Source organism: Vigna unguiculata, chromosome 3, assembly GCF_037176805.1.
Source record: "Vigna unguiculata cultivar grain cowpea cultivar isolate G323 ecotype 2 chromosome 3, ASM3717680v1, whole genome shotgun sequence".
Lineage (NCBI taxonomy): Eukaryota > Viridiplantae > Streptophyta > Magnoliopsida > Fabales > Fabaceae > Vigna > Vigna unguiculata.
Window position 1 is genome coordinate 50108082 of NC_140794.1, and position 16951 is coordinate 50125032.

The following is a 16951-nucleotide window of genomic DNA, read 5'->3' on the forward strand; positions in this document are numbered from 1 at the left end:
AATACAAACATATCTATATCTATATATTTTGACGTCTATTTACAAATCATTCATTTACTAATACAATAATTGAAGCTTGCACAAGTTATGGATAGAAATTCCCAACCAAAATGTTTATATGAAGAATATAGTCCCTTTTTGATAAAAAAAAATCACGAAAGTATATAACACACACACACACACACACACATATATATATATATATATATATATATATATATATATATATATATATATATATATATATATATATATATATATATATATATATCACCCACACACGATGTTAAGGACACAAAAAGAGGTCAATCATTCGGACTATAGTAATAATCCAAACCTCACTTATAACATACCAACTTTTTTCTTACAAGGACATATTCCAATCTCGTTTAACCCTGTAGTTTTAATTGAATGACCAAAATTTTTTCTTCTGACGTTTTTATTAATTTTGTAAAAACTGAAACATAAAATTGAAAATTGAGATAAAAAATGCCTCGTCTCTCCTACCGCAGAAAAAATGGAACTGAACTCGAATTGTCCAAATTCTTAATTTAAAATCCTAGACTCACTCTGAATTTTATAATTTTAAAAAGTATACAATTAACAAAAAATTAACTGAGATATTATCTTAAAGAAAAAAAAATGAATTTCTTTCAAAAATTAGATCAGTAAAATAAAAGGTAAAATTGAAAAAAAAGAGTAATAAGATCTTAATTTTATTTTTGAAATACAGATATATAAGAATTCGAGCACCCTTTATCCTGCCGTAAAGTTTTATTTTGCTTTAATAAAGCATTTTCCTCAACCATCAACCTGAAATACCAAACCGCTTAGGGCAAACCAGTTTATAGAGAATTGAAAAATCCGATCTTTTTTCTGTCAGTAAAATCGGATCTTTTAAGACACGATGAATGTTCAGATCAACGAAAATAAAACATGCAAAAGTGGTCTGAAACAAATAGATCCATGCATAAATCATAAACCCATTTCGAAAAAAAAAAAACAACAGAGAAAATAGGAGAGAGAGAAGAAGAGGATATACCCACTGGATCTGATGAAACTAGGGCACTGAGCAGCGAAAGATGACAGCTTTGTTCAGTTGGTCTGTCACGCAATTTCTCTCACTATGTCTGAACTGTGACAGATTTGAACACTGAATAATGAAGGCTAAGACAACTTCATTTATATAAATTCTGTGTTACGTTGATCTCACTTATATAGAAATGGAACGCGTTAGTTTCAGAAACGCATTTGAAGAGTGCTGACATAGAGCATAATTGAAAAACTGTGCCAAGAGCCATCCCCGTGTCACCTTTCTACTCTTCTTTCACACTCAAATTTTCCCCACTCTCTGCTACCTGTCAACGTTTCAGTCTTTGCTGGTTTGATAAACTTTTGTAATTTGTTTTTTTTCGTCATGAAAATTCAGTCAATGAGAAAAGAAAGAAATCATTAATTTATTCATTTATTTCTTCTGTAAAATAAATTTAAATATACTATTTTTATTATGTTTAATTTAACTTCCTACTACAAGCAATTAATAGTTTATTTATTGCTGTATTTTTTATATTCAATTAAAACTGCGTTTTTTTTAATTATATATTTCTTTACAGGAAGAAGGTGCAAACTTTTTTCCTTGTTGTCCGTTGAGCTCGTTCATTTTTCTGTTTTTTAAATTTCAAACGATAAAATATTTAGTCCTATAGGTTAAAAGCTGTTTCTCTTTTATTTCTTCTAAACAATCTTTTACCAGCATTTTTCTCCTTTGTTAGTCAACTGTTCGGTCAAATTCTTTTAATAACTTTAAGGGTAAATTGGTTTACAAGAGTTTCTTTTCTATTTTAATTAATTGTGTCATAATTTTTGTTTCAAAAACAATACCAAAAGATCTTTGTATCTTGAGAACATTGTTAGATATAGCTTGGAAAGAGATTGAGTCAAAGACTTTGGTAGACTAGGATAGGATCTCTAGTTAAAATATGAAAGATGAGTATAAATCCTTTTTGACTTGTATAAAAGCTTGTCCTAACTAGCAAGCTTACCGTTGGTATATATAACATAGTAAAATACCTGTTAAAATTTTACATCATAATACGACATTTAAATAACCTTAGGAATTCATCTTTTAATCATTTTATATGTTTCACCTTAGGTAGATAATCACATTGATAAAAAAATATTTATGGCGTCCGTTTATTAATTAAATCAACATAGTACACAAATCAAATTTTACTATCATAATAAGTTTAGTATGTAAGTTTAATTTATAAGTAACATAGTAAGTCACTTTTGGTTTTAAAATAAATTTAATCAAGGTTGAGTTGAATGATAAATTTGAGATGAAGGATGTTGGAGTTTTTAAAAACCTGTTTGGAAATAAGATTATTAGACGACTTGAGTTGAATTATTTATATTTGTCTCATGAGAGGAGACGTATTGAAAAGTTTTGTATCATAAACTTAAAACATGTTTCCATTCCTCTGGCTTATCATTATAATAGTTGATCAACGATCTCTATAGGGAATAAGGATTTGACTTATATGGATGTGATTCCAATGCAAACTTTGTTGGTTGTGCGATGTATGCAATGATTATAACTATCTAACATAATATATATTGTAGCTATTGTTAGCAAATTCATGTTAAATTCTAAATGATAAGATCTTATTAAGTGAATTTTGAGATACTTGTAGGCATCATTTAAAAAGTTTTAGTCTATGGTGATGAGTATAAAGATCTAAACGAAAGAAATGAGTATGAAAATATTTATAAGTGTGAATGAGTATAAGAAAATTTACATAGAAAATGAAAGAAAAATTTTGAGTAATAGAATTTGCTATCTTTAAATTTAAATCTTTACATTAAAAATAAGAAATGATTCCTATTCATTGTAATGCAGCACACAAATTCATAACATATAACTTAGCATTGCTAATTTTATTTATTTTTAATGCTTGTTTTACATAACCACTAGTCACTGACATCAATATTTTTATTTATTAAAAAAGTTTAAAAAATTAGCATCACCATTGATTAAGTTGACTCTAACAATGTTCAACATTAAGTGGACTATATTAGTATTAACTAAGTCAACACTAATCCCTGAAACTAATACAAATATTTATTTATTAAGAAAATAATTTTTTTTTACAATTTCTAATTTATATTTAAAAAAAAAATGTACCATTTCTGTCTGGTTAAAATTGGCTATTAGTATTCAACGTTAAACAAACTCTATTATAGTAGCACAAAAAAAAATATTTATTGAAAAAGTTAAAAAAAATATTATGCTATTTAACTTTATTAAAAAAAATTAACCTTTTTCATGTGTTAAAGTTGTATTACCTAACTTTAATAACGTAGCAATTGACTGACACTAATATTTGAAAATTAATTTAAATTTTTCTTATAGTGTTCATAGAATTAAGTGTAATGTGTGCGAAATGAAAATCCAATCTACCACACAGTTCACTGATTTTATCCCGACACATAACAGACAAAATTTCTACTCTTACAATCTGTTTACTAGAAGGAAAAAAATGGAGATCAAAAACAAGGTACGCAGATGAAAAAAAAAAAAAGAGTTTTAAGGAAAAAGAGATCATTTAGATGAAAATAAAATAAAAATTTGTTTAATTTGTTGTTTAGTAGTAAAGAATATAAGAGAAGAAAAATAAGTTGCAAACAAAATTCGGTTTAAAAAGAACTTAAGTAAATCAAAGAATGAAAGTGGAAAATTACATTGAAAAGTTTAACTCGGTTTTATTAACAATAGGGAAAATAGAGATTAGGGGTGGAAAATTAAGAATTACGAAGAATGTCTTAGACTTTAAATATGGATTGTGGAGGAACTTAAACGTGAACTATATAAAAAGGATGAATTGTGGTGGTAGAGATCATGAAACTGAGCAAAAATGTCACGGGAAACCTAGAAAAACAAGATTAGTAAAAACAAAGAAAAAATTATTTTTTGACAAACTTTTATCCTCAAATTTTTGACAATATAGTAACACCTTGATGGATAAAAGAAATATTTAATGTGATTTAAAAAGAAAAAGAAAATTTGGTGTACGTTAAAAACTAATTTTGTCCGATTATTAAAAAAATTTATCAAAATATCATCGTCTAAACAAAGTATCAAACCAGGTACTACAAAGCTAACGGGAGTTTAGCTATGTCAGTTTAAGGAAAAGCAAGAGTATAAGATCGAAGCAAAATAACTGCGTATAGTACTACTATTAATGCAATTCAGAAACATTATATATATATATATATATATATATATATATATATATATATATATATATATATATATATATATATATGTATGTATAAATGGATTAGAATACCTTAAGTATTCTATTAAAAATATATATTCTTTGTTAATAAAAAAATAGCTTTAAAAGAATTTTACAGAATATTTGAGCTAGTAACATAGTTCGAAGGAACTGTTTTTTCAAAACATAAGTATGAGTGAAACTAGACCAGTGAAAAAAGTGAGATAAAAAAATAACTACCACAGCCCACGTTATGTATATCAAATTTATCAATAAGTAAAATTTGAACATTGATAATGAAATGTTTCATATATAAACGAATGAAAAGGTTTGTTCATTTTCCAGCATCAAACTTGGTGAAAGTTTTAGGCATAGAATCCACTTTATTCTATCTATTCATAATTATTATATTCTTCCAAACAACCGTCTCTTCTTCCGACCCATTTCAACTTTCTTCTCTTCCATTCTGATTAATTCCATATGTTCCAAACACACCATTAGATAAAGAAATAACCATATTCTCTGTTTGGGCCGTTCAGATGCCTGTTCAATGCAACTCTTCTGCACACGGGGCAAAGGTTCTTCTGCACGAGCCACTGTTTGATGCAATCAAAGTGAAACTTGTGATCGCATAACTGCATCTTCCCGATTTCCGATCCGTTTTCAAATTCTTCCTATAGATGGAAACAAAATTGTAAAAGAAAGGTTAAAAGATGTGAACATGAAAATAATTTCCACCAAAAGGAGAGTTAAGGAAACAATGACCTAAGCAGATAAAAATACTATTTATATCCAAGGCTCTAACTGGTTAATACGATGGTAGAATGAGATACGGAAAAATTTATGTTCACATGTATCATTAAAGAGTTTCATCTCTTCAAATAACTATGAATCAAAATGTGACTAGGAACGAAGTATCAACTGGTTGATACATAAAAAAAATCATTGTTAGTATTTGATTAAAAGTGATTTAAGATTTTAGAAGTTGATTATGTTTTTTCATAATTTTTAACTTTTGTGATATATGAGAATATAAGATTTGTACACAGTAAATTTAATATGGGAGATGACACCATAAAATGTTAATATTTTTTTTTATGGATTGAGGTAACATAATTATCTCATTAATTTAATTTGGTTTTACTGATAAAAAAAATTATGAGTCGAAATGTATCAGGACTCACCAAACAGATGGTGCATCTCTTTTGATGTTCTACTGGGTCATCTCCATCAACATCCACCAAAGTCTCACGCTCCATGTGCTGCATGATCGTTTGGAGACTTAGTCCCGCCGTAGATGGTTCAGAGTTCTCTATCTGCTTCAAATAACAATTTTTAGAGCAATAATCGTGCCAAATATTTTATTCTAAACTACAATGAAATCTACTCCTCACTAGGAAAATAAGTGAAAATGCATTGCTTCCTCTCAAACTAGAATTTAAAAAATGCTATTCAAAAGTGTTGGAAGATTTTAAAGGAATTGTGGAAAAATAGTGATTCCCCTTTGTTTATTTGGTGCTAAAGAAGGAGAATTCAAAGGATTGAAGAACACAGACCAATTTCATATAGGCCGCAGGTATGAGATTTTTAGCAAAGGCTTTAGCAAGTAGGAAAGTAACGGAGAAAGTAATTGTTTATGTATTTATTAAAAATAGGCAAATTATGGATGTATGTACGAAATGGAAGTATTTGAAGAAGCACGAAAAAAATTCCAAAATATTAAAATATATTTTGAGATAACAAGTGACTTTAATTTTCGAATTTCTTTGACTAAATGGGTTGAAAAGAATAGCGAAAAATAGCAGGGGTACAAACTTTATGGAATGAGAAGTGCTACTACCTATACTATGATGATGTAGGAATGGTAAACTATATATAAATAGGAAGAAGAAAAAAAATTAAGAGGGAAATATATGTTATGAAAATGAAGATATGACATGAGATAAAATAGAAAAGGGATTAAAAATAGATGAGAAAAAGAAAGCGTGATATAATAATGACTCCATTTCTTACCTCAAACTTCTGTAACACGAATGGTAAAGGAGCATCAAGTCTCGGAAGATATAGAAATAAGACATGTTTTGTTCAATTACAATTATTAAAAGTGACAAATTAAAAGCAAATCGAATAACATTATGAACCCTGAACACATTGAATATTCATGACCTCATCAGGATACTATACAATGCACATTTGAGGAGTAAAAAGAGAAAATAAAGAGAAAAAAAATCAGTAGAAACAGAATGTGATAGATGAGATAAATATATCGTGAGAAAAGAACAAAAATGATAGAAATTATGGTGTAAAAATGAAAAAGCAAGTCTACAATATTTATTTATTTTTATGATAAGTTAGGTTTATAGCATCCATAATTCAAATTGGTTTTGAAAGGTGGCTCGGTTAAATCATTATAAGATGTTCTAACACAAGATATACTTAAGGTTAAACTTGTTCCATCGTATATTTGTGAAAATTCATTATAAAATTGTAAGAGCATGCAGATACATTAGTGCGAAAATCTACCTCAAAGATTAGACCGCGGCCATTGCTCAGAGAATCCAAGATAGATTGAACCTGTATGGAAAAAAAATATATATATGAAAATTACTAGTGAAAGCTAAGAAAATTACCAAATACATTAATACGGTAAACAAACAAACAAAAAAATCTGCAACCGCCAAAGTGAAAGAGTGATAATGTTTTCAATTTAAAAGTACGTTCAAAATGTGTAATAATCAGTCAACATATATATATATATATATATATATATATATATATATATATATATATATATATATATATATATATATATATATATATATATATATATATACGACTTTAATGCATCAAAATTTGGTTGATTTAATTATACGAGAAATTTTCTTGGCTGAATTAAGGAAACTCGATCGTGTAATTTTGTTGTCATGGATTTTATAGAAAAAATAAATAAAGAAATATAAGACTAGTTGTTGGAGAATCTAGAAGTTCAGTATAATAAGCCTTCATAAGGACTCAATATGCCTTGTCAAAATAGCACACACAAACTGTATGTCATATATACATTATTTTGCTTAGGATCGACGAAATATCGCTTTAAATTAGTGCAGTATATATAATTTGCACTGAGAATTTATGACTAAATCATCTCACTGTATTCAGAAAGAATTTTAACAGTAATAAACAGGATAAACATGCATTGACACTAAAGTTTAACACCTTAAGAATGACAATAAAGAACTATATATACAGATATAGTAAGTAATACAGAGTGATAAATAAACTAAGAGGTATTAAGTTAATTGCATGTTTGCGATATATAATTTATAAACCTTCAGTGAAAAACCTGACCTTCATTTTTCGTTTTTCATATATATGTGAAAGTTATTTTGTTTACTATATCGTTACCTTGAGAAATGCAGGTGAGGGTGAAAGTTAGGGCTAGCTAAGAAGGTAAAAGCATTGAGCGTACCTCAGATGGAAGTCTTCCTCTCAATTCAGGAGAAATAAAATTGGGTGGAAGTGCAGAATTTTGATTGTTCTGAGTGGCAGAACTGTTTCCTGCAGCAGAATGGTTGATTCTTGGTGTGGCCTGTGGCGGAGGCCGGGTTGAAGAGCTACCATGTTCATAAAAGGGAATTATAATATCAACTCTTGGGTGTGGACAGCGGGTGGGAGGAGTAGTCCTCACGGTTACGCTGTTCACAGTGGAGGTAGCACTGCGCATGAATGCACTACCCTGAAAAGATAATGGCTGAACAGAACCTATGCGTTGGAGAGGATGCTGAGCGGGATGTGTTGAAGCTCCGTTGAAATACAGACTCGCTTGGCCTGGTAGTGTAGCATAAGAAGCTCTTCTCCCGGTATCAGTATTCTCGTTTCTGTTAGCACCGGCATTGGGTGGTGGTGGAATAGGTGGAATAGGTGTTCCTGCATTGTGTGGGCTCACATTGTTGTTAGCTCCACCCTCAGACTCAGTAGCAAGCCTTTTAGCCTCTCCTGTCACTTGCTGTTGACCCATGTTTGAACTTTCACCCTGATAAAAATGTCCAGAACTACCGAAGTTTCTTTTTCTTGGAATGTTCACGGTGTTCGAGCTGCTTCCAACGTGGAAGCTTGAAGCGGACATGTTAGAATCCAGTGCTACAGCATTAAGGGTTTCATGAAGAGGAACATCGTTGTTGTTGTTGTTGTTGTCTCCTTCTTCAGGGAGATTCACTTCTGTCTCAGCAAGCCCTTCTTCATGGAGCCCTTCCTCATTCTTGTTGTTTTCGTTCGCTTCTCCAACTGAGCCGTCACCTTCAACACAAAGAACATCAAATTATTAAAGAGTGTTCACAGAGAAATGTTCGATAGAGGAATGACTTCACCTTCAGGAGGATTCATTGCCCCGAAATGAACTTCTCAAAGTTACTACACCTGCATAAAGAGTCCAAAGAAAATACTATTAAAATTCTTAACCTATTTGACGATTCTGCTATAAGTGGCACTGCAAAGCATTTTAAATACTATCATTTTATCCTATTCAAAATAAAAAAGCTATTTTAAATGCATCACTGGAAAAAAAATCTGAAAATGAGTTGAATATATTTTAAATTCCTGTAAATATAAGAATAGCTATGGATACATTAGCTTTATTTAATACGCAGTCCTATAATCAATTGAATTACAAAGAGATATGTCTCCAATTAAAAAAATCTTAAGAAACAAGGACAGGGAATTTGAATCCGTTTCCACCTGATAAATGATATCCCAACACATTTCACCAAAAATGTGGTATGTAACAAACAATGAATATACAAATATATTTTTAGACGAACGAACCTATAAACTACAATGCCCAAATGAAAGTATTTTTAATCTTCTTAACACCAGTTCGAGCTCTTAGTATAATCATAAATATGATTAAATGTGGTATATATAAAGAGAGCATCTTTTATCGATCTTCAATTAACTTGAATAATAATTGAAGGTGAGGCAGCGTATGGATAGAAATATCCAACTACAATTATATGAAGAAGAATATGTTCTTGCCACAAGTAATAATATATTTCCTATAACATTGCTATCAAAATGGGTAATCAGCCCGATCTAGTTCGATCCATCACAGGTTGGTCACTTAGTAAACTAATTTAACTCGATTCACTTATTAGCGAACCAAACAAATTCAAACTCGGTCCAACTCACCACGGGTTGGTGGGTTAAATGGGTTGACTCACTGACTCACTTGATTCAAAAAATATAACTTTTTTTCTTCAATGTCAAAAAAGCTAAATTATAGTTCTGATTAAAATCTAAATAAATCTGAATTCAAATGCAATTCAAAAGAATGTTAAACTCCAACTACAAACCAAAATTACAAATATATCAATGTGTTGGCTAAAAAAAACAACATAATCTAACCAAAATGCAAAGCCCAACATAAAAAAAACACTTGTGTGATCCTTTATTTGCAGGTTGTTGAGTCAACCTGGCTCATCACAAATTTAACCTGAGTGAGCCGGGTTCTAGGTAGATAGGATCAAAAATTAACCTTATTAAAATTTGTAAAAAAATTTCAACCCAACTCGATCCAAACCTGTGCCCACATAGTAGCTCCTTGATACCCTACTCGTTAGATAAATATTTGTCTTGTACCCATTTTGGGTATATGTTATGCGGGTACTCGTATATTTTTTTAATATCCACATATATCCGCGGTATTTACAGAAGAAAATTTTAATTTTTAATGACATATTTTAACCATACATTCAAATAAAAATATCATGTATAACATTCATAAATTTCAAACAAAGTGTAAATAACTCATTTAAATAGTGTTGATGAAAGTTTGCAAAGAAATGACGATTTTTTAAAACTAATCAAAATCAATGTGTTAATGTTTTAATCATACTTTTTTTTAATTACTTTTAATTTAAATTAGAGTATAGCGGATACGGGTATCCATGAGTACGAATACTATAATACCCATACCTGACCCGTTAACATGCAAAAATAAAAAATACTCATACACATTACTTACACATGTCCACTTAAAATATTTATTTCCTACATATTATGAGTTTTATTCGTGGATACCCGCGAGTATATTGTTTTGGACATCCCTAATTCTATTTCAATATCATTAAAAGCACATTAATGATCTGATATAAAAAAATATAATATATTGATATGTTTTAATATACAATATTATTTTTAATTTTAATTTTAAAATATAATTATTATTTTATAAAATTCACGTATTTATAAACCTGTAATTCAGACAGGTTTAACTTTAATGTTTGTGTAATCAAATAAAAAAAAAGTATCAATTTAGACAACAATACTTTTATGTGACAAATTTAATTTCATAATTTTTTAGATCATTCGGATTAGAAACATTTTTCACCCATGTACTTATAAGATCATAAGCCAATCTCATTTAACCCTGTAGTCATGATTCAATGACTACATTTTATTAAATTTTTGTAAAAATCAAAACATAAAATTTATTCTCTCTCCTACAGTAGAAAATCCCTCTTCGGAAATTGAGTCAGATTGCGCAATCCTGATTCACCATCTTATAGAGTCTCTTTTACTTAATTTTATTATTTAAATATAAAAAATCATATCATTTATAAAAAGAAAATTAAAATCTCTAAGATATTAGATTGAAACAAAAGAGAACTTCTCTTTAAAAATAGATAAGAAAAACAAAAAGCATAAAAAAATAATCAGGGTAGTTTGATCTAAATTTTATTATTTTTGAAATACGACTTTGATCTATATATAATAGATCTATATTATCCTTTACTCTAAGCGATAAAACTTTAGTTTAAGCTTTAAAAAACATGATTGGCAATCGGAAACCCCACATAATCGATTAATAGAAAAACTAAAAGGAAGGGATTTTTTTTTATCAGCTCTTTTATCAGTAAAATCAGATCTTTAAAATCACGACACGATGAATGTCCAGATCAACAGAAAATAAAGCATGCATATGAACATCTCAAAACCCATTTTGAAAAGGAAAAAAAAAAAGAGTCAACAAAATCGAGAATGAAAGGGGAAAAAAAGAGAAAAGAGATCCAATAGAACAGTAAATGGCATATCAAAAAGGATAGAGAGAAGAGGATACCCAGTAGATCTGCTGCAAAAGTTGACAGCTCTGTTCACTGTGTATGGGTGAAGAGTGAAGAGTGAAGGCTGAGACCACTTCCATTTATAATGAGAATTGATGAGTGTGAGTTTGGATTATTGTAGAAATTCTCTTTCTTACGTTGATATGGAAATGAAGTTGTTGGCTTCACGAACAAATGTGAAGCATCTGTCACCTTTCTTTCTCCCTCTTTCCGCTGCATGTTAACTTTTCTGTATTTGGTGGTTTGTGAAAGGGAGTTTAACTTCTCCCTATTCTTCGTTTCTTTTTTCAGGAAAATATGGTCGATGAATAATTGAGAGAAAGCAATAAATATACTCAGTTACTTCTTTTATTAAACAATTTTAAATATATTATTTTTAATCTGTTTGATAGTAACTGACACAAGCATTAATAGTTGTATTTATGACTTTATGCGTTGTTTAAAACTGGGTGAGTGGCTTTAATGACGCCTACACAATTAATCAAGATGAAGGTTCGTATTTTGGAATGTAGTTCTTCCATTTTGTAATATATAATAATAATATGATAATTTAAATTATAAATATTTACAAATTAAGCGACTTAATTATATAAATTTATCTAATTAGAGTTAAATTTTATATAATTAAGTATGACTAAATACAAATTTATAAACTAAAAATTATTGATAACTAAAATAATTTGAAATTGATATCTAAATTTGTCACTATAATGAATTGGTCTCTAAATTAGTCACTAGCTACTAAGGTTTTATTTACAAAAAAAGATTAGTTTCTAAAGTTATCCTATTAGTAACAAATTTAAATACAAATTTAGAGACCAATTTTTTTGGTAGCTAAAACTTTGATATCTAATGTTAGTGACCAATAATTTAGAGAATAATTTAAAAATTATTTTAGTCACCAATAATTTTTATTTAAAAATTAATATTTAAATTGGTTATTATAGTGACTAATTAATTTTTGTCACCAAATATGATTAGGGATGGCAACGGAGCAGGGTGGGGACGGGTTTCGCTATCCCATACCCATCCGCATAAAAAATTCATCCTCATCCCCATACCCAAACCCAACGGGTATCAAACTTTTGTCTCATCCTCATCCCCATCGGGTAACGGGTATAATCTCATACCCATACTCGTACCCATGTTCTAACTACTTCAATATTAATTTTTATAAAAGAACAAAATTACGGTAAAGAAAACATAATATTATCAAATATTCAATATTAGGAGGATGATTGTTTCTTCCATATCAAATACTTTGAAATAAATTATAATTGTCTACATTTTAAATTAGAATACCAAATAAAATTTCATGAGAACCAAAATATTTATTAAATTTGCAAACTACAACATTGATTAACTTAGTTGATAAAATTAAAAAATATTTCAAAAAAATATAAAAGGAAAACAAATATTCAAATTAAAATATATTTTAAATGTTTGTTTACTTCAATTTTTTAAATTCTAATGAATCTCTTTTTTATACACTAATAAAAGTGATAATACATCACTTGATCAAAATGACACAAAGAACAAAGAATAAACATAATAATAAAATTTTGACATAGATTTTGTATCTTTTGAACTTCAATATATGTTAGATAGTGACCAAAAAAATATTCATAGCAATTACATTAAATTTTTATATTGTAGTAAATAAAAGTTATTTATACAATTAAAGTGTAAAAATTACAGTATGATTAATAATGAGTTATAAAATAACAAATAATTAGATAGAATATATTGAAATATTATTCTACATAATGAAAATAAACAATAAATAAAAATATTAAAAAACTAACAAATGTGTGTTTACAAATAATTTGAGAGACTATTGAAGAAATCGCACAAAGGAAACCAAATGTATAATTAAGGTATGATAAGATGAAAAATACCTTAGAGAACTAATTATTAAATTATGTTTGAAGTGGTTAAAATTAAATAGAAATATCATTAGTGACCAAAAAATTTGTCATTAAATTACAAATAAATTAGTAATTAAATTGGTCACTAAATCAAGTACCGATTTGATCATTGAATCGGTCACTAATTTAATCATTGATTCAGAAATAAATCAACTAAAACCACTAATGACGAAAAATAGTGACTGATATGGGTTACTGACTAAATCAATCACTATTTCATGTTTTTCTTGTAGTGAATTATCATATACTATTCCTAAATATTATTATTATTATTATTATTATTATATATATATATATATATATATATATATAATTTTAACCACTTCAAACATAATTTAAAGTAAAAAAAATTATAGTATGATTAATAATGAGTTATAAAATAAAAAATAATTAGATAGAATATATCGAAATATTATTCTACATGATGAAAATAAAAACAATAAATAAAAATATTAAAAAACTAACAAATGTGTGTTTTAAAAATAATTTGAGAGACTATCGAAAGAAATCGCATAAAGAAAATCAAATGTATAATTAAGGTATGATAAGATGAAAAATATCTTAGAGAACTAAGAAAACTTTTCAAATATCAACATATATACTCAATGGTTGAAAAATAACGAAAATTATTTTAATGAAACAAAAGAGTTCTTCAAATTAAACAAAAATTAATAATAATAATAATAATAAGTAAATTTTTTTTATATTACCTTAAATTGAGAGTATAAACATTCTCATGTGAAAGGAAAATATATAATAAATAAAAATATTAAAAAAATAATAGAAATATTCAAATGTGAGACATAAATTTTTTTTAATTAACATACATCATTTTAACATAATTACATAAAGGTTATGATAAGATAAAAAATATATTGGAGATGCGAATGAGTTTCATGACAAACCAAATAATTAAAATAAATAAAAAATAGAATATATATATATATATATATATATATATATATATATATATATACATATACATATATACATATATATATATATATATATATAAGGTTACTTAATTAATTGTGAATATTTTAATAATTTAAACGAGAATGGATATATGGCGGGGACGGATATTATGGCGGAGATATGTACATCCCCATACCTATCCTCATACCCAACTGAAAAGTCGGGGATTCCCCATACCCATACCCATACCCAGTTAATGCGGGGATTCCCTGTCAAAACAGGGACGAGTTTATTTGCCATCTCTAAATATGATGCACGTACGTCGATACGTTTATTTTGGAAATAATAGGACACCATACGTGATAGATATGCAATATATGAATATTGAAAAATGGGTACAAGAATTCTTAAAAACATAATAAATATATGATTGTTATTGTGTTAATCCAAATTAAAACTAGGTATAAATACACATTTGGTACCCAAACTTTTTCGGAAAGTTCAATTTGGTACCCGAACTTTAGGAATGTTCAATTTGGTACCCCAATTTTCTAAAGAGATTCAATTTGGTCATCTCCGTTAAGTTGGAGTTAACACCGTGTTCGTACAGGACACGTGTCAAGCCATGAAATTTTTATTTTTTTTTTATTTATTTTTTTCAAAAAAAGAAATCAAAAAAAATATTTTTTTTTCAAAAAATTTAAAAACGGCCACATGTCAGTTTATCATCGTGCCACGTGGCAGCTTACAATCATGACACGTGGCAGTATAATAGTTATTTTCAATTTAGTACCCCAATTTAAATTTTTGGTTCAATTTAGTACCCCAATTTTTTAAAATCATCCAATTTCGTCATCTTCCATTTGAGACTTAATAAATAAGCTTAATTACAACCTATATATACATGTTACAGTACCTTAAAACTATATGTACTAAAGTTATCTACATAAAAAATATAAATTATTGTCATCATAAAAGTACTACTATATGAAAACTCTTAAATAGTGACTAATTTTAGTAACAAAAAATATGTTAGAGACCATTTTCCTAATTAGAAACCAATTTATAAACTAATTATTTTGGTAACCAAAAAACCTTTGTAACTAATGTTAGTGACCAATTTAGAAACCATTTATTTTGGTAGTCAAAATCTTGATAGTTAATGTTAGAGACCAATTTAGAAATCAATTCATAATAAAAATTATTTTAATTATCAATTTAGAGACTAATTATAACTTTTTTTGAAACTATTTTAGTTACCAATAATTTTTAGTTTTTAAATTGATACTTAAAATTGGTCACTATATAGTGACTAATATTTTTGTTACTAAAATTGATCATTATTCAAATATTTTCTTATATTGTACTACGATTTTGCAAATTAGATACTTCACTAATAAGTATCGATAAAGTATCATAAAGTATCGAATACGGATACGTGTTGGACACAGATACGTGACCTCAGTTAAAGTATCGGCGCATCATACTTGGTCACTAATAAGATTTTTTTTTTTTTTTTGTAGTGGTAGGTCAAAACTCTTAACTTGTGGGTCACTTGGTTTATCTTAATTCATTTTTATAAAATTATAGATGAAGCAAAAATTGACAAATTAGTTCAATTTTACCCCTTAAACACTTTTTATAGAAGTTGTTGAACATTTTTTTAATCTCCATTGAACTAATTATTTGTATTCTAAATTTCAAACAAAACTATTATCTATGTACTTGATTTTCATTAAAAAAATAATTTGAATTGAAGGGAGTTGAGAAAAAAAAAACAATTTGATATAACTTCTAAATTAATTGGAATTTGAAATGAATTCTATTTTTGCCTATTTGAATGTTTGAAGAGGTATTTTATTTTAATTTAACTAACTGTTGTTTCTTCATGTTTGTCGAAATACAAAAATAGAGATGACAAATAAATTCATTTTTATGAATATTGTTCAAACATGCCAGAATTCTTGATTGTCATATACAAGTACAAAAATGAGTAATATTATTTTTTCAATTGGATATGAAATTAGATAGTGATGGTATGTACATATTAGTAACCATATATATATATATATATATATATATATATATATATATATATATATATATATATATATATATATATATGGTTACTAATATGTGTGTATATAATTTTTTTTTTGTTGTGTTGATGAAAATAACATAATTTGAAAAGTTCTACATCATCTAGGATAATCAATGGAGTTGTTGATAATAGTTATATAATAGAAAGTTCTTTTCATAGTGTTATAATCTTGTTGTAAAATTATTCCCATAGTTTCCATAATGCAGTTTTTCTAATTTACTCTAATTGGTTGGCTTGTTCTATATCTACAGAATTCACTCACATATCTAATGTACTTTATCTTCTATCACAACTTGTGTGTGATTATGTTCAATGGTGTACTATCAATTACTGGGTATAAAAAAAAAAATTTAAGTCTCTCATTTCATTATTTTTACTCATTATTAATATTTTTATTTATTATTTATTTTTCTCCTATGAGAATATTTGACTCTCAATTGTAATTGTTCAATATCATAAACCCTTTATTTACTAAGTAATTTTACAAAAGTTATCTTCTTTATTCTCTTTGATCCTTAACTTTTGTTTTAATTGAAAAACTTTTGTTTTGCAAAAAAAAAAAAACATTATTTCTCAATAGTTCGACAAATTCGATATCTGAAAATTTTTCTT

At 27.4% G+C, this 16951-nt stretch overlaps 1 protein-coding gene across 1 annotated transcript; it reads right to left on the reverse strand.

The window, feature by feature from the left end:
* Positions 1–4497: 4497 nt before the first annotated feature.
* LOC114179757 (uncharacterized) lies at positions 4498–11493 on the reverse strand. The gene is made up of 6 exons (XM_028066204.2): positions 11392–11493; positions 8645–8693; positions 7747–8573; positions 6801–6851; positions 5462–5593; positions 4498–4951 (listed from the first exon to the last, which is right to left on the reverse strand). Exons 2-6 carry the CDS (start codon positions 8658–8660, stop codon positions 4775–4777), a joined length of 1203 nt encoding a protein of 400 aa, XP_027922005.1. The 5' UTR covers positions 8661–8693; positions 11392–11493; the 3' UTR covers positions 4498–4774.
* Positions 11494–16951: the final 5458 nt, after the last annotated feature.